This window comes from Leuresthes tenuis, unplaced genomic scaffold (assembly GCF_036924035.1).
Source record: "Leuresthes tenuis unplaced genomic scaffold, fLeuTen1.0.hap1 SCAF_8, whole genome shotgun sequence".
Lineage (NCBI taxonomy): Eukaryota > Metazoa > Chordata > Actinopteri > Atheriniformes > Atherinopsidae > Leuresthes > Leuresthes tenuis.
In genome coordinates this window covers 6,440,073-6,463,291 of record NW_027325362.1, presented here as the reverse complement: position 1 = coordinate 6,463,291, position 23,219 = coordinate 6,440,073, and the positions used below count along the sequence as shown (strand labels likewise).

Sequence of the window (23,219 nt, the reverse complement as noted above, 5' to 3'; positions counted from 1 at the left end):
TAGTAGAAGAAAGGAGGGAAATGGTGTCGGGCACATGTTGGTGTCTTCTTCTATCCGATGCTAAACACAGTGAACTTTATTTGAATTGCAGAAGTGGGGCGAGGCTATACGGTCATTTGATGTGAAAAATGAGCCTGTTCTCTTTATGTCAGAAAGATTGTACTGCAGGGTGTTTAACATGGGGCCCGGCGCTGGCCCCTGTGGTACTCATAACAGTCAGATTCAATGGAAAGAGGATACAGGGTCGTGACAAGACATGACTTGAGCCAGCATGTGCGCAGAGCTCTGCTATTGTCCTGAACGCAGAACAGAAATCAGTCTTGGTAGAGTTTCCCCTTTGGAGAGAAATAGACTGAAAGCTGTGAACCTGTGTGTGAGAGTTACAGTGAAGTGAACAAGAGATGTTATGTTGTTCTCCGGGGCAAACAGAGCTCAGCACCGACATAAACAGCACAGTCTGTGTGTGTCCATTCAGCTCCATAATGACTGTAGTCTCAGGGGACGAGAGCTGGACAGGGCAGGGCTGTTTTCACGCATGGATGGATGTTTGGGCTCCCTGACAGGTGGAGGATAGCCAGATGTGTGTGTTTGTTTGGTGTTTTCACGTGCACACAGTTGTATTATTTTGTGCTTCCTTTCTACTGATTACAAACCTCAGCAGCAGCTTGATTGAACCCCTTCCTGCACGACAACTGACTCTAAATTTCTCAAAAGTGTCAGAAACTGTGGTGTATAAAGGCCATTGTATTCATCTGAATCCTGTACTCAGGCTTATCAATTGAGAATGACATCAAACCCTAACAGGCCTTCTTATTGAGCTCTTTAAATCATGTGAGAGGATCAAATTAATCCTGAGTTCTTGGATCAAACCCTTACTTCTGAAACCCTTTATCCAGTACTCAGGGATTGGAGCACATCCATCCTCAAATTGGACCTCCACTGTTATCTCAATTGCACACCTGTAAAGTTTCATTACTGTATTTTACATGGTTGCAACATAGTGTTGAAGAAATCTTTCCACAAATATCCACATAGTAAAAGTGTGGAAGTCCCTTGATTCAAACATGCATTGCAATGTGGACCCAAAGGGGAGTCTGCACAAAACTATGGTGGAATATCTTTAACCAGTTATTTTCTGGCCTCAGCAGGATGATGAAGTCGCACAGTAAAAAGTTAGTTTTCATAGCTTTCTTGTGTTGAATTGTGGATGAAATGTTTTGGCAACATTACTGTGATTTGACAGAGGAAGACAGAGATCAGCTGTGAGTGAATAAAAAATGCTCATTTTGGATTTTATAAAGTTACCTGGAAAGCACCAACGAGTTGTTTTACCCAGTTTTATTCTAAGGATTACAACCAGCCAAGAATTCACGAGTTGCACTTCACATCGCCCTCATACTCAGAGAGAAGGAAAGGAAGATTCACACCTCTACCAGACGGACATAAACACACTGAGTACTCAAAGTTACCTTTGTGGTAGTCTGGAAGTTGTATACTGCTGCTTTTTTATTACCTCTGGTGTTATTTATCAACGCAGAAGGTATGCCTTAAGTGTTGGTTTTCCCAGGGAAGCATACATTTACGTTTTATCCATCACAGTGGATTGAACCCAACCACAATCTTTACCTAAATATGTCACCTTCCTCCATTTCCGGGCATCTTATGAGCACTGTGGCTTGTTCATAAGTTAACACTCAAAGAAGTGTTGATGGCCAGGGGTCAGGGGGGGTTACAGGTATCTTATTAACAGAAAAATGGAGGCAAAAGTAATTTGTGTTGCAGCTGGCATAATCCTATCAAAGCAGGTCTTTTATTTTTTAAAAAGTCAATATTTATTTTCTTTTGCTGAATCACTTTTATAAAGTGGTGTTAAAATGTTTGCCATGGTGCAAAGATAGTATGAAGCAACTTCAACATCCTTTACTTCAGTCAATTTACCAAATACTTTTTAAACTTTAATTGCATTTTTAACCATACAATGATGAAGTATGACAGACAGCTGCCAGGGAGAAGAGAGCAGATGCCAGGAAGGATTTTATTTCAACTTCTAGAGTGGAGGGTTGTGGAGAAAGAGGAGATATGACACCAGCATCCATATCTGAGGTCACACCAAAGAGAGCAAACCTCTTGGACCGGGTGCCATCGACGCGCCACTGCTCTGTGCCATGTCAACCTGTCAGAGACACGGATAGGCAGCAGGAGGCTCTGCCCGCAGAGAGGTGTCACCGCCTCGTTCGGGAGGTGACAGACAGCGTGTGTGTGAGTGTGTGACGGGTGAGAGGTGTAGGGGACGTTCATCGTGACCTTTCGTTTTTCCAGGGTCCATCTCACTCTGTGCATCTGACAACAGCGTTAACAGACCTCATCCTCCTGAGCCTTTGACAGGTGCGGCTGTGTGTACCCGTACCTGGACGTGTACACCAGGAAAGCTTTAGAAATGATTTCAAGTGATGAAACAAAAGACCAATTTTATCACACAGTAGTGTGAATTTTTCATTAATGAAAAAAATGTTCTCAAAACGCAGTTCGTTTCCTGCACACCAGGTTCAAATATGAGCTGCAACAGATTTCACACTGTCTTCTACCTGCTTCCATCAGTGTTTCTGATGTGTGTTTACAAGTTAACTTGATTAAAGAAGTTCTGGTGATCTTTGGCTAATATTCGCAGAAATAGTGAAAGAGCAATCACAACAGTCCCAGTTGCAAAGGATTTCTGAAAACTTATCTTCATTTGTGTTTCTTATGTGACAAAGAAGAAGAGCCTTGTTTGTGTCTTCTTGCTCTTTTGTTTCCAGTTAGATTGCATTATGCATTATATTTCTGCTGCTCATAATGTGGCCTACACCCACCACCTTCTGCTGACGATATGAAACCTAGCTTTAACTGCTCCCCACTGATTCATACCGAGTAAATCAGGTCACAGTACTTCACAGAAAGCTGGAAATAGGACAGAAATATTCTGACAAAGTTAAATTGTTTTCGCTGGCCCCAGAAATCTTTGATCTGTTTTAATAAAGGATCATAATCCCCGCTCTTACCCTCCCTTTTAAAGAGTCTACAATGAACTAAAAAATGTCTCTGAAGCCAGCGAGGAAGAGAATCTGTATTGTCTTTAGATTTAAAAGGCTGGGAAGATAATAAAAACACATTCACTGTTGCACTGTGATTCTGCCATTAGATCCTTTACATGTGACACAGATGAACTATTATGGCCACGATGTGCAGCTGTATTTAGTTAATAATTATAGCATCAGACAGTGGCTGTCTAACATAGTGTGATGCTTAACAGATGAACATTCAAATGTGTCTCACACAGTGGAACACTTCAGTCAGAGGGAAACCTGGACCTCTAATCATCTTCTGTGCTATCTGTATGTGTTGAATGTGTACATCCACAACTGTTAGTTCAAAGCTATGCCGTGTTTTCTTCACAACTTACTTCCACTAATGGCTCAGAGATTTGTTTCAAGTAGTAACAAATGGTCTTTCTGCTGAGAGTCCCAGGGAACGGATGTCAGAAAACACACCTTGAAGGTAAAACAACTGGACACCAAACTGTTTTATAAGAAGCAGACCTCCAACAACGTAAACAAAACGGCAGTCGGTGGGACACGAGTCACCTTCTGTGCCACAGGAAGCCGACACCGAAGAGGCGCATAGTTCCAGAGAAGCTCCTTGAAGTCGGTCGGTAATTGTGCTGCTGGTTTGAAAGTATCACCTTTCCTGGCTTTGGGCACGGCCGCAGGGCAGATACACTCTGCTTTTAGTGAAACACTTGCCCAGATTAGGCTTATTAGCTTAACAGGAGTGAAAGGAAATTATTGCAGGTTGAATGGATTCCTTTCTACACGAAGAAGTGTTGGAATGTTGAAATACTTCACAGGCTTAATCAGGTGTTTCTTTTCCAACATTTTCCCTGCCTTATCAAGACCTGATTGCACATTTTCCACCACTCGTCTGTTTCTTTTCCCTCCTCCTATCATTGCAGCTCGTTCTTAGTCATGACTGGTTCTGTGTTTGTGTTTCTGCTCCAGGCGTTGGGTAAATACCTCTGCTGGAGTAGCCCCCCCCACCCACACAACTCTTCCCACCTTCCTCCCTCCATTACCTCCTCTAATGACGTTTACACATCTGCTTAGGGGAGCCTCAACTCATCTTTCTGTCTCCCTGTGACTCTTTCTCTTTCTGACTTTCCTGCAAATGCACACAGAGGTTAAGAATGACTCTCTGCCGTTTGTCTACTGATAACCTTCTAATTTCAATATGTCACTGCTGGCTCTGATCTGTACCTTTCCACATACACGCACTTTAATATTAATGATCTCTTATCATCTTGTTTGGCTGTAAATTTTACTGGATTGTAAAACACTTTAGTCAGCTTCTGTTTGCTTTATGAATTAATTTGACCTTGACTACCAGTCAGGCAAGTCGCACATTTTCCAAACAAATATGCCTATAAAAGGATGTGTGGGTGGTCATTTTATCCATGAACAGGGGCTATTTTTTAGAGAGTTAGGTCCTGACTTTCTCCACACATGTGCTTCACACCGGGAGATCCTCTGTTAGAGATGAGCTCTCACAATAAGAAATACTCCAGACTGGCAGCTGAGTAGAGCTCACATGAGTCAAGACATGGAGCTGAAGTGTCTTTAAAACGGAGACGATACGTGGTCTCAGTGCCTATTCATGGATTTTTCTACAATAAAAAGTTGCAAACTACACTCTGAACCAACCTATCCACGTTAAACTCCATATGAATAAAAATGTGTTTACATTAAGCTCTTTACAGTTGAACGAAGGGCAGCATGAGTTTTTATTTGTTTTAAAAAAGAATAATACTAAGAGCATGACAGTGTAAACAAAGGTTGTTTTTCATCTGCACAGTTCTTATTGCATTCAGTGTGACATTTTGAGGTAAAACCTAGAAATCAACGTATAATACCGAGTAATTAAGGCTATGTTATCCTCCCTAAGTCTCTCACTGCTTCAGCCATCGTGTTGAGTTGCAACTTTTTAAAGTTTTAAAGAGTGTATGATATCAATAACATATTGAGGAATGGCTTCAAGTGCATCTGTATTGATGTGCTGATTAGCCAGGTGCTCTGTACACTGTAAGCTGCTGACATAACAGACAACAGTCTGAGTTGTACTCGGTTACCTTGACAATCACCTGGTAAAATATGCCCAATGCAATACTTTAGATCTGCTCTGGACGTTACAAGCTAAAGGTACACTGAGGAAATGAGTGCTTTGATGCGGCCTACCTGTCTGTGGTAGTGACTGTTGTGTTGTCATCAATGCCGCTTATATGTGGACATAACCATGATATCAGCAAGGAAGTTGAGAGCAAATACAGTAAAAATCCACTACTCTCATCTTCATGCTGGCTGGGAAATCTCCAGAACAAGTCCAGAATATTTGTTTCCATGATGTGCAGGTCACCTGGAAGGTGCTAAAGGTGCTAAAGCCTCAATATCAACATGCGTAATAGCAGTGGAAATAAATGGTAGGCTGAAGACCCACCATTTCTAGGTGTTACTACACCTGAGCTTATCAGCATGTCTCATGTTGCCCTATTATTATTATGCAGCCCCAGAATGTATCTAAAACATTTCAGGGCTGCAGTTCACAGTATTTGTTAGTTTTCACTCCTCGTGTTTCTTCTGCTGAAGGCTCGTTTGTATATGATTTTAATCGTTTTCTGGTTTGCTTTCCAAAAAAGAAATCCCTCTTGCTCAGTTTCTCTGCTGAACTTTTCAACTCCTCACCTCTGCGTGCCCTGCTAACCAAAACTGGTGTTTCCACTGATTTCGCGGCTGTCTCTGCACGCTCCGGTGCACACACACATTCACAGACACGCACATACTTACTTGACACCGATGTTACCCAGCAGTCACGTTGCTCTAGATTCATTTTTCCACTGATTGACGTGTTCTGCAGCTGCATACTCAGGGTCTGTAGCTGTCATCTCTGTTGAATAGAGTTACCTTTACCTCATTTTGTTCTGCCTGTCCATCACCTCCACTCTTCTTCTGCTGATGACTCAATGGGCTCCCGTGGGACCTTAAATAAAAGGTTTTTGGCCTGCTGCCTGGCGCCACTTTGCCCACCCTCCACTCTCCTCCGCCAAACACTCTTTCTTATAATGGGATAGTTGAGAAGATACACTGTAGTTGCTCTTGGATTGTGGCGTACGAGTGTGTGTGCATGAGCGAGTGCATACACTGCCGCAAGGCTTTCACAGCTCGTCCACTCTTAAGTCGTAGTCTTCACGGCGGGTCGAGTTCTGTAATGCCTCAGGTCCTCAACAAAACCACTGAACAGAGGGACTTAAAGAAAAACAGACAGATGGAACAAAAGAAGGACAGAGCTTGATGTGAACCTTACTAAAACTCTGAGGCCCGATTAGTGACACCTGGGGGCTATAATGTTTACTACACCCAACAGTAGGGATGGGCGACCTGCCTTTAAAGATCAGACCAACAGTTTTTGGGACATAATGATGATCCACATCCTTTTATTTGGAAATTAACTGTTGTTTGGTCCTCCTTTCCCATGTTTAATCGTTTACATTGTAGATGAAGTAACACTATTGGGAAAGCTTTTATTGCACATGCAGACGACTCATGAGGTCTCGGTAACTCCAGTTATGCTATCCTCAGTCTTCTGATCACCGTTCATTAAACCTTTGTGCTGCCATGCTTATTCCTTTCTAAGTTTGTTGTTTGTTGTAGCATTCTCATGTCAACTTGCAGGATTATTATCTGTGATCAACAGTGCTTGATTCATTGTTGACATCTACTGCCATTTTGTAGTTTAAGATTAATTCCCGAGGAGACGAGACGGATGCATTGACTTGCTTCCTTTCTACTGGTTAAAGAAATAAAAACTACAGTATATGAATAATGGCAGTGGTTCTGGGGCAGAAAGAGTAAATACTGATTAAATCTGTCTCAAATAGGACAGAAGGAACTCTAACTTTGGCTTCTGAGCTTAAACTAAATGGGAAAAATACTTTGCATATTGCCAAAGTGGAGTTAAAGGACTCATTGTGCATATATCAGAGATGATGCTGGTGAAGCAAAACAGATTGAATGTCTCTATTATTCAGAAGTTATATTGTAGTTTGACCCCCTGATTCTTCCTTACAATCAGTTAGCAGCAGCGGGGGTCGTACCGGCACTTTAGATGTTCTGAAAGACATAAACGTGTTACTAAAACTCTTCAGGTACATAGAAATCATCAGAGTTTGAAGTTTTTCTCAGTGTTGAGGGTGTACATCCATGGCTACATTACAGAACAAAACTAATTCAGTGCACTTCAAATGTTGCTAACTTTCTCACATCTCCACAAAACATAGACATATACTGTGTCTTAGAAAAGGCCGTTCACATTCAGGACAGGATGTCTTTTCTCTGCCCCACAGATCGTATCTGTAGTCAGAGCCTCTCTAATTTACTTTAGACTCTTTTTATTCCCTGGATTCTTTGTTTTGGCTGCTTTTTAGTTCTAATGATATCTTTCTTTCTTCAGAGACATGATTTTGTCCACCTTTCCTTCCTCTTATATGACTGTGTAAACCTGTGAATTTACTCAAGATAAGAGGTTGTTTGAGCATGAGTTCATTGTTTCAAATGTATGTGACTGTGTACATATGTACATGTCCTCAGGTATCAAACGGTAGGAGAGGATGCCGTGAAGTGTATTTGCTTTTCTTTGCATATTTGTTTGTGTAGCATATGTGAGAGACTGGAGTGCACATAACGTGTGACTGATAACCTACACGTATGTTATGTTGTTCATGTTTTTCAGTTTATTCCCCCGGACCCAAAGCAAAGACATGCAGTAGCTTGTGTTAAAAAACAGAAAAAAGGATGAAAACATTACTATAATTTGAAAAATAAATCAGATTTTCTTTTTGTGTCCATTTTATTGTTCTTATTTAGTTTATTTTGACCCTGATGATAAAGATGAGACATGACCAGATAAAGTAATTACAAAGCAGAAAACTGAAACGAAGTCCTTTGAGAGAGAAGAGACAAAGAAATGGGAAACTAAGAATGACGAGGCAAGAAGAGACAGGCAGGAGGTGCAAAAGATAAAGGGTGAGGGTAGAGTAGGCAGAGGGATGATAAGACAATGGGAGAAGTTAAAGGGAGGACAAAGGTGACAAATATTCACAGAAAGCCAGGTGGCTGAGGGGATGGTGGTATGTTTATGTGGATTAAGTCAATGGTTGTGAGTGTTTTGTGGTGAGGGATTGAGGCGAGCCTGTGATGGCCTGATGTCAGTCACCCTGTGGCAGATCTTTAACCCTGAAGTTTGTTACATCACTCTTCCAGTAGCGATCAGACCACTAAAGCTCTGCCTCCTGTGTCTCCTGGTGCCCTGATAGATTCTGGGTTAAAGACACAGTTTTAGCTCATTTATTTATGGTCTTATATGTGTTGTGTGGCCCGTTTAAGAGGACAGATGATGCACGACACGCATTGAATCCAGCGCCGTAACTTCACACGGCAGAACGGTAATTAGATATTTTAAACAACTTTGTGACGTTTGTGACTTAAACGTCATCGAAACGTTCATTTTTAGCAACATTTCCATGTCTATAAACACCAAGGAAGTCGATGTGTGGCTGTTTTAGAAAGAAGAAGAAGTGGCTGAGCGTGACACAGCGATCCTGCTCTGCTCTCAGGTTTTATAAGACTTGCACTGCGACTCGTGATTTTAGGAAACAGTAGATATATATCTTACCGCAACACTGCAAGTTCGATTTCTCATTAAATTTTCTTCCTATCCAGTTATCTAACTTTTGAGATTAACCGAGCCCTTCTTTAGAGTGTAAGGAGCACCTCTCATAACAAAGACCAGCAGTAAAGCTGGATTTCTGCTGGATGCCCCTTCATACAGTGTGCAGCACAGTTTAATGTTCCACCTTTTCATCCTGGTTCTTTGGTAAAGGTTTAAAATTCTCACCAAGAAAAAAGGCTTTTCTTGCCAGCTAAAGTTGGCAAATAGCTTTTACAAATATGTTCTGAGGTAGCAAATGTTTTAACCATCAGTTCTCTGCACTTTAAGAGGAAAAAATGTCCTATCCAGACATATCCAGCTGAAAAGAATTCCCAAAGACCAATATTCAATTACCATCTACATGTGGCCAAGGAGGCTAATTTTGTCAGTGCCTTCCCACTTGTAGTTTGGTTTCAACTGCAGCCATAGATAACGTAATCTGTATCATCACCTATTTAATAAAGAGTCTTGGTTATTTTCTCCAAACCAGCTATAAGAAACATGTCTGATGTGCATCTTATTTCATTTGAAAAGTCTTCTTCAAATTCACTTGGCGGTTACATCAAAACAAACCTGCAGTTGTTTGTTCGGGTGTAAACTGTAATGCTCACAGCAGCTGTAAAAGGTCGCTAAACGTGTAAAGAGGCTCCGTGTTTGCGTCTGTTAGCTTAAGTCTGTTTTATTTACCTTTAGGAACAGGAATATCTTAGAAAACTTGCATTTTTTCTCTCTTTCACCCTATGGAAACCAGTCTCAAATATTTACTTAAAGTGCTGTGTTGAACTTTTTCTGTCTGTGTCCGTTACACGCAGACATACGGAGGCGTTCTCACACTCAGAATTCAGCCAGAGGGGATGGAGAAAGAGGAGCAGAGAGCAGACAAGGTTGTAGTTCCCGTGGACTGTCTTTGAAAGCGGAGTCCTGTGTTTTCCCTGCCGTCCTTTGATGTTAAAGCAGTCTCTTCACCAGTGTAAAGACGGGATACAATAACCTCACCCCCCCGCCACCACCCAGCCCCTGACTGTACACACCCACAAAGCTCTGCAGGGGGACAGGTAACCCACAGCAACCCCAGCCAGAATTCCGAATGAGCGTGGCAGCTGTCCAGGATCTGTGCAGCCTGCTGGGTGTGTGTGTTTATTTGTACACGCCAACATGCCAGAGTGTGACTGCTGTATGTAGACAAGAGTGTGTCCATAAAAACAATTTGGGAGAAGTCATATATGCTTCACACATTTAGCCATCAACATTTCATGCATGTTATTTATTGTAAATATATTGTAAGCAAAGACAGAGAGGAAGAAGGAAAGGAAAGTTAATGTTATTAAGCACATTTACTAAGTTTAGAGAATACTTCTGTTTATATATGAACCATGGGTTTGAGTTCATACATTTACCAAAAGCAATGTATAGAGAGGAATATATAAGTCCATAGAATTATACAACTGAACGAGGATATCAGGCAGGTGATTTCAGTGTTTCTGATCGGTTTATGTGTCCTCAGTGCTCATGAACACACATCACTCTCATCCATCACACAATCACCCATTTGGGCCGTTGTTTCTCTGTATCTCCACCAGACCTGGACACCTCCTCAGAAACGGGTCTCTTGAACTTTCAGACCAGCCAGACACTGGAAATAACAAAATGAAAGCCGACTGAAATGAGGTTTTCCTTCCAAAAGGGCTGAGTTCCTCTAAAAGGGCTGGTTATGAGAGGATGAAAGAATCCTCTTATGTCAGTAAACTCGTTACGCCATTACTGTCATGCCATGCTAGCCCCAGCGTTTCCATGGCATCCCCTGTTATCTCTGTGTATTTTTGTTGCGACTTGCGGTTTTGGGGGTTGAGTGACAAAATTAGATTTATTTTTTTTTCCACTTTTTTTTTTTTCCTCCACCCCAAGAGGAGCAAGAGGTAAAGATAGGAGAGAGTCTCCTCTCAGCAGTAACAAGAGAAAAGAAGAGTAACGGAGAGCATTAACTGCACAGATAGAAAAATGAATGGTCAACACAGCAGAACTGCTCCTCTTCTGTCATAATCGGGCTCTGTGCTGACCTCAGTTTATCCCTGGTAGAGAGTCTCTGTATGTGAATGAGACAGCAATATACAGAAATATTTCACTCTTCTCATTGTGTTGTCTTACTAAATTTGTACAGAATACACTCTATTGTCTTCTTTTTCATAATACATTAAGCGGTTGGTTTATTTTCATGTTGAATGGTTTTATTTATTATTTATCTGCCTCATTGTTATCGTTTTTGTGATTTATGTTAAGCGGCTGCTGCACCATTGCAGAAACCTTTGGGATCGATAAAGTATACTCTGGAAGCCCAATTCTCTAGAAGACTGAGACATGTTTTCCTAAATTTGATTGTGTTCTGCAGCATCCATCAGCCCTTTGATTCTGATCAATTGTCCAGGTTCTGCTCGACGCTGCCACCACCATGCTTCATAGTGTGAGTGCTGTTCACACTGTACAACAGCAGTCTGTTTCTTCACCATGGAAAGGATCCTGCGATCAACCTCCACTGGTGTTCTCCGTGGACATCCTGGCCCTTTTTGAGTTCCCGAGCTCATCAGTGCGCTCATGTTTTTTCTCACACACCGCTCCTAACATTTCCGCTGTCTCTCTGATGGTTTTCTTCTTTTTTACTGCCTGTTTTACTTCCTCTGAGAGCTCCTTTGACTGCATGTTGTGGGCAACAGCTTCTGAATACAAATGTCACACCTTGAATCAGCTCCAGACCTTTTACCTGCTTAATTGATGATGGATTAACGAGGGAATAGCCTCGATTTGATTGTCCGATTACCTTTAAACTGTAATTCCTAAACCCTTCCTCCAATTTGGATGTGAAATCCTCAAATTAAAGCTGAGAGTCTGCACTTTGTCTGTATTGATTATATAACTGTATCATGAATATGTTTTAGTAAACGGCTAAACTAACAAACCTTCATTTTCCAAATGTATACAGACGTACTGTACGCATTCAAACCTTTATAAGTACACAAAAACACACTTTACATTGAAATGCTTTGTGCTCTGGTTAAAGCTGTTGGACTAGCAGGGACACTGGTGGTAGTTGTGATGTCCTCTTGTTAGCAGAAGCTTTTCTTATGAGCTATTAGTTGTTGTGAAACTGTTAACAAACCATTAGTAATTCAGGAGAAACCTCACAAAGTGGACTGGAAGAAGGAAGCTGGCTGCAGAATGAAGTCTGCAATAAAGACGAAGGGACAGCAGCAGCTGTGTGACCTGCTCTGCGTTCATTAGCTGATAGGAGGAATGCTGCATGCTTTGTCTGAGCTGTCAGCTTCAAGCTGTGCATCCATCACTGCTCGCCTGTGGTGTGTGAAAGATGGCACAAGTGTTACCGCCCGTGACCCGCCTCGTTCACGTCTAGCCATCACCGTTTTTCCATCTTAGTAGTAATACATGTGTAAGAGGTAAAGGAGGCAGGGCAGTATTATGTTGCATATTTACTTTAAATCATACCCTTGACTGATATTACTACAAATACCATTACTCCTGCTCACGGTCTGCTGCTACCAGTCATACCACTAATGCGACTTCAAACAACAAGATTTTAGTTTCATACCTGCAATGTGTGGCACTGTTTTCTCTGGTTTTCTGTCCTTCTCTTGGCTTTTAGAAATATTGCCATTCTGTAGGAACTTTAAAAGAGTTATCGATCTCTTCAGCAACGAATCACAGCTTGGAGAAACACGATTTCCGTTCAATTAATTCATTGAGTCGGGATTTTCCAGTTAGAGATTTGTTGTGGTCACTTATCTCGTTCCAGACATAAGTTTTGGTCACTGTTACATGGTTACTCCATGTCTTATTGATGTTTTTCCCTTTCTTCTTATTATATACATGTGCATGCATGCTCAGTCAGTCAAACTCTGTTGGCGATTTTGACTAAACTCCTATAGCATGATGTGAGTAAAGTACACTGGGACTATGACTCTGTAAGCTGTGATATTAAAAAGAATAATACAGAAATTACAGGAAAATATAAAGACAACTTGAATAGATCGATTTGGGAAGAATTAATCCTGATAGAATGAATAGAGTTGTTTCGAAGACAACCTAAAACCTTTAGAAACCACTGATAAACTCATTGAAGATTGTACATTTGGCGCCCGTGCTTGAACAGGTAGCAAGTTGAAGTCACGCCTGACAGGTTTTTTTGTTTGTGATGTGCCGTCATGCGTGCTCTGCTTGACCTAAACAGAGCTGTCGGTTTGTCTTCTCATCAAGATATTCATCTGTGGTCGTGTTTGGTCTGCCCTGCCTTTCACTCCATCTTTCATTTCTCTCTTGTCCCTCTCCGCAGACTCGGGTTACACTCCTCCGTCAGATGGCGTTCTGCCTGGCTGAACTGCACTTGTGGTCCACCAAGAGCTCCCTCCAAGTTAAAGGTACCACTTATCACCATGTTCAATCTTCCACCCTTCTCATAAAGTCTCTCCTTGTCTTCTTTCTGTTGCTCCTCTCTCTGTCTTGTTCAGGGTATTTCTGTCAACGCTCACTTTGTTTTCACACCTCCTCCCTGCATGTATCTACCTCTCCAATCTGACTCTCAGGCAACATCAATTCACACCTTTTCTGTTTTCACTTTCTAGTTCAATCAGTGCATTATACTTGACTTTTAAACTGTATTTGTGCATTTTTACACAAGCAGCTAAAAAAAGGAAAAGACAACAATCATGAGATCTCTGTTTGATGGCTAAAAATGTGTTTTTCTTTCTAAAACGTTAAAGTAAACCCTGACCAGTGTCCCTGCATGATAGGACTGGAATAAAAAAGTATCTGCCCCACCTTCCTCCTCCCTCCCTGCCATCATGACTCCTCTACCCTCTGTAGCTCCTCCATCATCACAAACTTCATCTGCAATAACAGTAAACGCCTGCTCTTCTCTGCGGCTCGCCACCTGCTCTTTAGCATCTACCTGTTGTTGCACAACCTTTGGCACCACCGATGGTGACGTAAAGGCTACCTCAGCACCTCCTACCTCACTCGTGTTTGAGATATTTGCACATTTGCCTCCTCTTTCTCTTGCAGTTTAAAACAAATTGAAGTTGCAGTTATGTGTTATTAGTTTCAGTTATTAGTTTGAGAGAATTCACATTAAATTGGAGCAGGGGATTACGAGTTACAGCCAGAGCCTCAAACGTAGCTCAAATGTAATTTGACTGTAAGATACATGAGTTTTTAGTTTGGATGCAACACTGACACGTCTTCAGTGAGCGAAATGCAGCTCGGATTGAGGTGATGGATTCAGCCATAGTAGAATATTCAACGTCTTTATCTTCAACAACTTCTGGGTGTCCCTTACAGCATGTTTTGGATCATTGTCCATCTGTATTGCGAAGTGTCAGCCACTAAGCTTTGCTGCATTTGTTGGAATCTGGGCAGCATTCATCTGCCTGCTTCTGTCTTCTGTCACGCCATCAGTAACCAGTGATCCAGCACCATGACAGCCGTGCATGCTGCTGCCATCTCGCTGCCTCCACATGTTTTATAGATGATGCTCTGTGCTTCTATTGTGAGCTGTCCCAAATATTCGCCATCCTTTTTTCTCCCTCTCATTCTCACGCAGGTTTATTTTAGTTTAATCTGACCAAAGAATGCTTTTTAAGATGTTTTTTGGAAAGGTCTAATATCGGCTTTTCATTATTAAAGCTCATAAATTGTTTGCATTTTGTGGTGAACCTTCTGTTCTCATGAAGTCTTCTCTTCACGGTCAACGAGTTTAATGACATGTTTTCCTCCTGGAGAGTTTTCTTCATTTTGCTGGAGATCATGAAAGGATCCAGAGATCTCTGTGGTGCCCAGCTGTTGATTTAGCAACTTCTAACTATACAGCTATCTCTCTGAAAGATTTATTTTAAATTTGCAGCCAAGTAGTGAAATGTGTTTCACTTGCATTATGGCTTCTTTGACCTCGTGTTATGGGTTCAAAGCAACAGTTTCCAAATGTAAATGCCCCATTGGGAACTTCACCCTTTAACCTACTAAATTGATGAAGGAATGATTAAGAGATAGATCAACTTGTCCATCATACAGCTTTTTAGTCAATTATTGTTAGATTGCATTTGAGTCCCTGCAAAATTCTTTGTAATTCCTGAAATCTTCATCCAGTTTGGATGTGAATACCCTAAAGTTAAAGCAGAGAATTTGAACTTCAAGTCAAGTTTCTCTGTGGTACCCTGCTCAGCACCTATCAGTCCATCTCTTATGTCAGATGAAAATGCTCCGTTTCTCCATTTTCTTGTTTTCTCCTCCCTTCCACACTGTCTTGTCTTTCACAGTCTGCTGAGTTTTCAAAGAAGATAATGTCTCTCAGAGGCCGTCTGTACGTAAACATGTGTGCGTGTAGTGTCATGTGTATATGGGAAGGTACAGGAAGGCGCATATCCGAGCTGACGGTGGCATATCCTTATTTGTTTGTTTTTCTCCTGCTGTCTGTGTTGTCTGATATCTTGGAAGAATGCGGATGGATACATCTGAGGGAAAAGACCTGGTCGCTGAGGTGTGACGCTCCCTATCATCACCGTCTTCACATTATACATTCGCCTAAAAACAAAAATATAGATTGAAAAAAAAAAAAAGCACCTTCTACACTATGATGCCATGAGATGTGAGAGTGTACATATCAAAGTGGGGAAGAATTTATCAGAAACCATTCACTCTTTGTCAGGAGACATTTTTAACTGTCTCACAACTGCTCACATGGTATAAGGTGGATTCAATCATGAATTTCACTCTATAATTTATTTCATTACAAAAGTTTGAATAAGATTTAAAAAACAGTCCGTATACGACCAGACAGTCAATTAGAGTTGACAAATCCCACTTTGAAGTATGGCTGAACATCCAGCTTTTTCAAGAAATGTGGAACATCTAAGTTTCAGGTTACATGAATCCGTGTTGTGACCAACAGCCTTCGATTTAAGGTGATATCCACTTGTTTTACTTCCAGTCCCACAACTCGTGGGCAGCCATGTTGAATGTTTTGTCACTCAGGGACGTGTCTAGGAAGAACAGTGATGTAGTTATATACCCTCTACACAGAGTACTGGGTCTTTATACTCCACTCTCCTCCAGCAGTGTGTTTGCAGCCCCAAAACATTCAGAATACAGTAAAATAAGCAGTGATGAGGAGAATGATTAGAGGCTGGGTGCCATATACCAGTTATTTATGTTATGTCTTATAAATATTCTGCTTAGGCTGCCTTTAAAAACTATTTCAAAATATCTAATTTCAGGGACAGTTGTTGTTATGGCTTCTTTACATATTAGTGGATTTTTACAAATGTTTCAGGGGACGTTTTATTCGATGATATGTTGACAAGCAGGTTAAAAACAGCACCACAGCGCATGTCAGGAATAAAACGGTGACACCAAGCCACTTCCTGCATGGTTTTGCTTGCTGAAAATCCTCATCATCTAACAAACAGAAGTAACTTGTAGAGCAATGAGTGCATCTGTATCCCAATATCCCTATACAGTACACAAAATGTGTATGTGTGTGTGCCATCAGCTCTCCTGTTGTGTCAGTGTGACCTGGCCTCAGGAGCGGCAGCAGAGGCAGCAACAGTAGAGAAGCGATAAAGAAACGATGTGTTGTGCGAATCCGAGACTCGCTGCTTATGGTTTTCACTCGCAGGGAAAAAAGCCTCAGCTCATCAGTTCGTGTGCATATCTGTCGGTATGTGTGTTTCTGCTTGTTGCATGCTGTGGGGATGTCAGTCTGTGTTTCTGTAAGCGTCTGCAGATTCTGCGCATCTACTTTTAAATGTGCATGTTGCATGTTTGCAAAGCAGAGTTTGTCCCTCAGGTGGGATGGGTTAAGGCACACTCCTGTCTTTATTAATACCCCTCAGCACGCCACCTTCATTCTGGCTTGGACCCCCCTCCTCCCACACTGGGTCTTATCTAAACCGTGGTGCTGGCAGACGGGACAGGCCACTGGCTGATAGCGATTGTTTATCCCATGGTGCGAAATTGCTGATCTGTCTTCTGCTTTTCCCTGACAGCGAGATGTTCATCTCTCTTTCTCCCTCTCACCCCACAGATACAGATATTGGCACCTATCAGTACTACGATAAAGGAGAGCCAGGTAAATAGTGTTTATATTGGATGTCTGTTTGTGTTTAAGATAGGTTGAATTTGTCTTGTTTTGGGAATGTATGTGATTTCCTTATACATAAAGATGGGGCTTTTTGCTGCCTGCTGACACACAGATTATTGGTCGAGCCCATTTCGACGTCTTACACCCACTAACCACACATACACTTGTCCACACAGAGGCTATTAGTATGAAGGATTTACACCCTAAAACCTTATATACACATGCACATACCACACACGCGCAGATTATAAGGCGTGCACGGTTCTATCTCTTACACTCCCTGTGTTCTTGTTGACCCCGGGGTCCTGCCACACAGCGATAGGAAAACTAAACTGTTGACTTTCTCCTAGATCACATAGCAAGAGGCCCCATGCAGTCCAGCCTCATATTGCCCGAGGCCAGGAGGCTTCCCTTACAATCAGGAAATGCTCAGATCGTTCCCAAGCAGTCCGAACAGCAAAGCGGCACGCTGCATCTTCTATATTAATTTATTTATGACTTCCTTTAAAAATGAGTCTGGTTGCCCCATAGCATGTCTTCATGTATGTGCCACACCTTGAAAACATGACTCTGTGAATAGGGTTGGATAAACTTTCAGAGACAGCAGACGTTCGTTATATAAGATGCGACATACCACAGATTAATGAGACTGAACTGTAAAACCCTTTAAAAGAATAATTTTCCTCTGTTACTTACACTATGTTGCCAAAAGTATTCGCTCATCTGCCTTTACACGCATATGAACTTAAATGACATCCCATTCTTAATCCATAGGGTTTAATATGATGTCGCCCACCCTTTGCAGCTGTAACAGCTTCAACTATTCTGGGCAAGCTTTCCACAAGGTTTAGGAGTGTGTTTATGGGAATTTTTGACCATTCTTCCAGAAGCGCATTTGTGAGGTCAGACACTGATGTTGGACAGAAGGTCTGGTCTCTGCTCTAATTCATCCCAAAGGTGTTCTATTGGGTTGAGGTCAGGACCAGTCAAGTTCTTCCACACCAAACCGGCTCATCCATGTCTTTATGGACCTTGCTTTGTGCACTGGTGTGCAGTCATGCTGGAACAGGAAGGGGCCATCCCCAAACTGTTTCCACAGAGTTGAGAACGTGAAATGGTCCAAAATCAGTTGGTATGCTGAAGCATTCAGAGTTCCTTTCACTGGAGCTAAGGGGCCAAGCCCAGCTTCTGAAAAAACAACCCCACACCATAATCCCCCCTCCACCAAACTTTACATTTGGCACAATGCAGTCAGACAAGTATGGGTCTCCTGGCAACCACCAGACCCCAGACTCCTCCATCAGTTTTCTAGATGGAGAACCGTGATGCGTCACCCCAGAGAACGCGTCTCCACTGCTCTGGAGTCCAGTGGCGACACCGCTGCATCCGACGCTCTGCATTGGTGATGTATGGCTTGCAGCTGCTCGGCCACAGAAACCCATTCAGGGTTCATTCATTAAGCTCTCTACGCACTGTTCTTGAGCTAATCTGAAGGCCACATGAAGTTTGGAGGTCTGTAGCGACTGACTCTGCAGAAAGTTGCCGACCTCTACATCTGCTGACCCTGCTCTGTCATTTTATGTGGCCTTCCACTTCGTGGCTGAATTGCTGTTTAACACAAACATGGCGGCGAACATATTGACACCGTAGCCCTCGCTAACTGCCCCTCTTTGGTAATTTCCACTTACCAAACAGAAGCGACTCAGCGCCACAGCACCCGTGGAATCAGCTGTGAAAAGTTATAGCCACGGCACAAACTGGATCCACAACGCAGGCTTGTTACTTTCCATCAGATTAAATTTTTTTTTTATTGCCCAAAACCTGTCTCCAGCAAAGAAAAACAACATTTCCCCTTTTTTTGGCTATAGTTTTTTTCTTTTGTTTGTTTTTCTCAGGCGGTTGGTAGCAAAGGTAATGTTTGCTTGCCAGGAGCTTCTACTCATGTGTTAATTACGGTGCTTTTCAGTAAACTTTACTGGTCTGCTTTGTTGCTGTTTGTTTGTTTACCAATGCCAGCGCTGCCTGCTTCTTCCTCTTCTTCTTCTTCTTCTGTTGGCTCTAGAGCAGACTTGACATTACGTGACTCTTGTTGTGTCATGTCCAAAGTGGTATTACAGGAAAATGGGGTCTGTCTTGTCTCAGCTGCGTTATACATAAGGCAGAATTCTAAATAATGTCATAGGTTTTTGCTTTTTCCATTTCTGCTGATAGCTGTAGCTAAATTTGTTCTACAAAGACCACCTTAAAGGAACTTTTTAGCCTTTGCACCTGAACTTTAATCTGAGACACATTTATTTATTTATTCATTTTTGTGAGACACAGTTACTGAACATATCAATAACACATTGTAAACATATAGAAAGAAAACCTGGTTTCTAACAGAATAGGTAAAAATGTGTTCAGTAACTTCTGGGGGAAATGTTTGGCTCTTTCTGATATAATAATCATGGACCTGAAGTCCAATGAGTGAGGAATGATCCACTCTTGTCATTTTCATTCACTTTATACATATTTGATCCAGCATTTACACAGGATCTTAATTGTCCAGCTTTAATTGATCCTATGCTATTTGTTGATATGAGAGTTTGTCATGATGCATCCATTAAAATCTTATCATCTTCTTTGTGTTTTTTAGTTTCTTTCTTACTTTCTGTATCTTTTCCTTCATCTGTGTCTCTAATATCACACGTTTCTTTCTCTCATTCATTAAATTCCTTCTGTCTGTCTTAATTTTTAAAAAATCTCATACATGTGTATTTAGTTTTTGTCTCATTTTGGGTACAGTGAGTCTCCCTGTGTCGTCTCTTCTTTCTCTCATCACGGGGTTCTCTCTCTTCCCTCTCATCTGAGAAGCTGCCTCCTCTTTCATTCCAATCTTCAGTGGAGAGACGATGCTCCTGCTCCCAAATCCTTTCATTTGGAGGATTACTAAAGTGTGGCTTGATATCAGAGTGGAGGGAGGTGGAGGGAAGAAGGAGGCAGAGCAGGGGAGCAGAATGACAATCCAAAAGTATCATAACACTCTCATACAGCATTGTAACGTTTGCTCAGGTCATGATTTGATTGCATATACAGTAGATTACGTTGGATTATAACATATTTGGTGTTCTTTCTATTTTTTATGCCTTTGGGTTTGAAGAGGTGAAGCAGAATATGTGTGTGCTGAAAATATAAAAGCTATTTCAAAACAGATATTTGGCTTATGTAATGATTCTTAGTCTATTTGGCTCTAAAAACTTCTGAAATTGTAGCTTTAGACATTTTCAGAGTAAATTTCTTACAAGAGAAAAACAAAATTTGTCAGTCAGATTCAAAACATTGTTTCTGTTAATGTTTCTTTACTCAAAAATTCATCTTAATCAGAAAGGTTTGAGGGTTTAGTTCGATAAAGATTTAACTGACGGCGAGGTTCTCTGTGAATGAGACCTGTCTACTTTCTGTTTAACTCTGGTGCAGATAACATTTTTGGCTGCGTGTGTCTTGTTTCATGCTAAAAAGTTGGATATCAGCTTCTGTTAAATCAACAAAGCTGTGGATTTATTTTTTGTGGTTTCTGTTTATTCATCTGAAATGTTTAATGTTCCCCCACTAGAGGGAGACCTAGGCTCATTGGAGCGGGTCTGGGGGTCCCCAGCAGCCAATGCCACCCCCCCTCCACCCAGCCCTGTTCATCCAGCCCCAGAGCAGGTGCCCATGTCTGGGCCTGTCTGGCCCTTCACCCCCTTATCTGATTAATACTACTAATCCTGGAGGTGTTCCTGCCTGCCAGAGAGGCCAGCCACCAGACTGGCCACTTTCTTGCTCGGGGCGGCCAGGCCACGAGGCATGGTTATGGGTCGCACTTTGCCAACATTTCCCCCTTGGAACTAAAGGGAATGTTTGAGCTCCAGCTTAGTTCTCTGTTTTTATTTATCTAGATTATAAAGAAAGACCAGACTCACTTATCTTGTGAGCTGTGTTGCTTTAATGTATTCAAACGAATCCATTCATGTGGCCTCTTTATTTCCCCCCCCACACACCCTCCAGCAAATTCCCTGGAGCATCACTACTACAATGAGAAACTCCAATTCTGTGAAGGTAAGTTTCCAACACTGAAGCTAAAGAGTGATTGAGGCAGTTTTATTCTTCATATCCACCCGGTTTGTGTGAGTTTGGGCCCTAATCATCTCACCAGTGGATGTCCATCTTCCAGAAATCACTGCCCAAGTCTCTCAACTGTCCTACTTCCTCTGTTCCCTCCCTCCCTCCCTCTCTGCTTTTCACCCAGTAGTGGAATACAAACACCCTTATCAGGAGACGAACACTCATCCCCCTGCCCTCCCTTTCCTCCCCTCTCTCCTGACCCCCACACCCTCCACACCCTCATTTGCATGCATCTGTTTACCTCCTCTTCCCTCTCATTCTTAATAGAGAACTCCTCGCCTTAATGGTTGGTGTCTGTAAGGATGAAAAGAGAGACTGTAAAATAAACAGATAGGAGAGTGATTGCACCTCATGGAAAGCAGCAGCTCTTTCCTTCCTCCTTTTCTTTTTTTCTCCAACTGAACTTCTTGTATATGTGTGGGCAGAAGCAGATGCACAATTTCAATTAGCTGTTTTTTTTCCTTCCTACATGCTTCCTTCCCTCTGTTTAACCACTAGAGATGGAGGAGGAAAATGGAGGGCTGGGAAATTAAAATGATGGGGCCTCGGTGTGGCTTGTGTTGAGATATGTGCTGCAAACTGTGTGGTTGCATTTGGGAGATAACTCCAAATGCACCACAGGTCCTCACGATTAAATATTTGCTTCTCCTTGAGGATCAGCTGTTGGTTTTGAAGTGACATTTTGCTTTCAGTGGAAAATTTTGCTTTGTAAATAAAAATGTAAACAACTCTTGTAGCTACTGGTAATAAGAGTGAGCAGTGTGCATTCTTTCAGTGGTTGTATTTACTGATCTCTCTACTGATTATTTAGAATATATTACATTTAGATTGTTTTATTATTTATCCACGAATGCCTGAATAATCTGGATCCTCGGTTGCTTTGTAGGGATGTTTCTGGTTTAATGACTCTTGGGGAGATCATCATAAAGAACTCCTACTTAAAGCCTCAATCGGCGAGATGGCTTTCTTTTTTAAATCCTGTAACTCTTTAATAAGAGGACTTAAAATGGATCATAACTGAGGGTGTTTTGAAGCCGTGTTCTAACAGCTTTTAACCCACTACGACATAGCAAAAGTTTCTACTTTGTTTCCAGAAAGCCGTCAGGTCTAAGATGGCTCTTTAAATCAAGGTTGTAGGTCAAAATTGTTGAAAGAGGTAATTTAGAAGTAATTTTAGTCATAAATCTGGTGCTCATTACTTAGTTTTATGGTAACTTTGTTGTACTATAGTTATTGCTGCATGTTTTGTGTGTGATCTCATACTTAGTTATAGATATTTAGGACATCACACACTACATAGGCTATACAACTTTGGTTCATGTAGTTTTTTCTTACGAAAATAACTCAAATAATTAATATGATTCATGTTTACGAACTTTGGAAAGTTGGTTAAATGAGTATTATTTTTCTAATATCCTTCGGAGAACGACGTTGAGGATATAAAAGTAAAACTAGTTCCGCAAAAAGTAAATATTTAGATATCAGTAGAGCTGTGGATTGCCTCTTTATTCATTGATTTCCTGTTATTTTCATTGGTAGGTAATATATTGCTGGTAATACTCCAGGATTGAAGTTGCTTGTTTTATCCAACAGTCAGAGACCAGATAGTAATCAGTTTGCATCAAACTGGGCTCAGGTGAAAAAATCGATTTAATCCAATCCTCTTGGCATGAGCTTGGACTCGGGATTTGGTGAAAATGGAGCTAACCCTCATGAAGACTCTTTATTAACTGCCCTGTGAAAGCACCTGTACCTGCATGTCTTCTTTCCATATCACCTTTTATTCCCTTTTTCATACTTGGATCTCAGCAAAGTTATAGAGCAACATTTTAGTGTTTCCATGTTTAGTTCCCACATTCTTCTGAATTCCCATGAGTGCCTTTTTCAAAGGATATTTCTCTTCTGTCAGTGTTTAAACGTTAAGTCACATGAGCTCCTGACTCTTCTCGTCTTTTTCCTCCGTAGCTCGAGGCTATTCGTGGACCCCCAGGAACCGCCGACCTGAAAAGCTACGCGATTCGCTGAAGGAGTTGGAGGTAACCGCCTCCTTATGTTCAGCCCCCTCCCCACCTCTCCATCGTCCCTCCTGGCCTCTTCCTCCCTTGGGGATTTTTGGAGTTTTCCCTTTCCGAAACGGCCGATTGAT

The 23,219-nt window shown here is 41.7% G+C and overlaps 1 protein-coding gene across 1 annotated transcript in view; it reads left to right on the top strand.

Moving 5' to 3' along the window:
• Positions 1-23,219, top strand: part of wdpcp (WD repeat containing planar cell polarity effector) — an 81,611-nt gene that overhangs the window by 6,672 nt on the left and 51,720 nt on the right. The window contains exons 3-6 of the mRNA XM_072390597.1: positions 13,130-13,214; positions 16,874-16,918; positions 20,957-21,007; positions 23,039-23,109. Of these exons, the coding sequence (XP_072246698.1) occupies positions 13,154-13,214; positions 16,874-16,918; positions 20,957-21,007; positions 23,039-23,109 (228 nt within the window). The 5' untranslated portion in view covers positions 13,130-13,153. The remainder of the gene's footprint in view (positions 1-13,129; positions 13,215-16,873; positions 16,919-20,956; positions 21,008-23,038; positions 23,110-23,219) is intronic.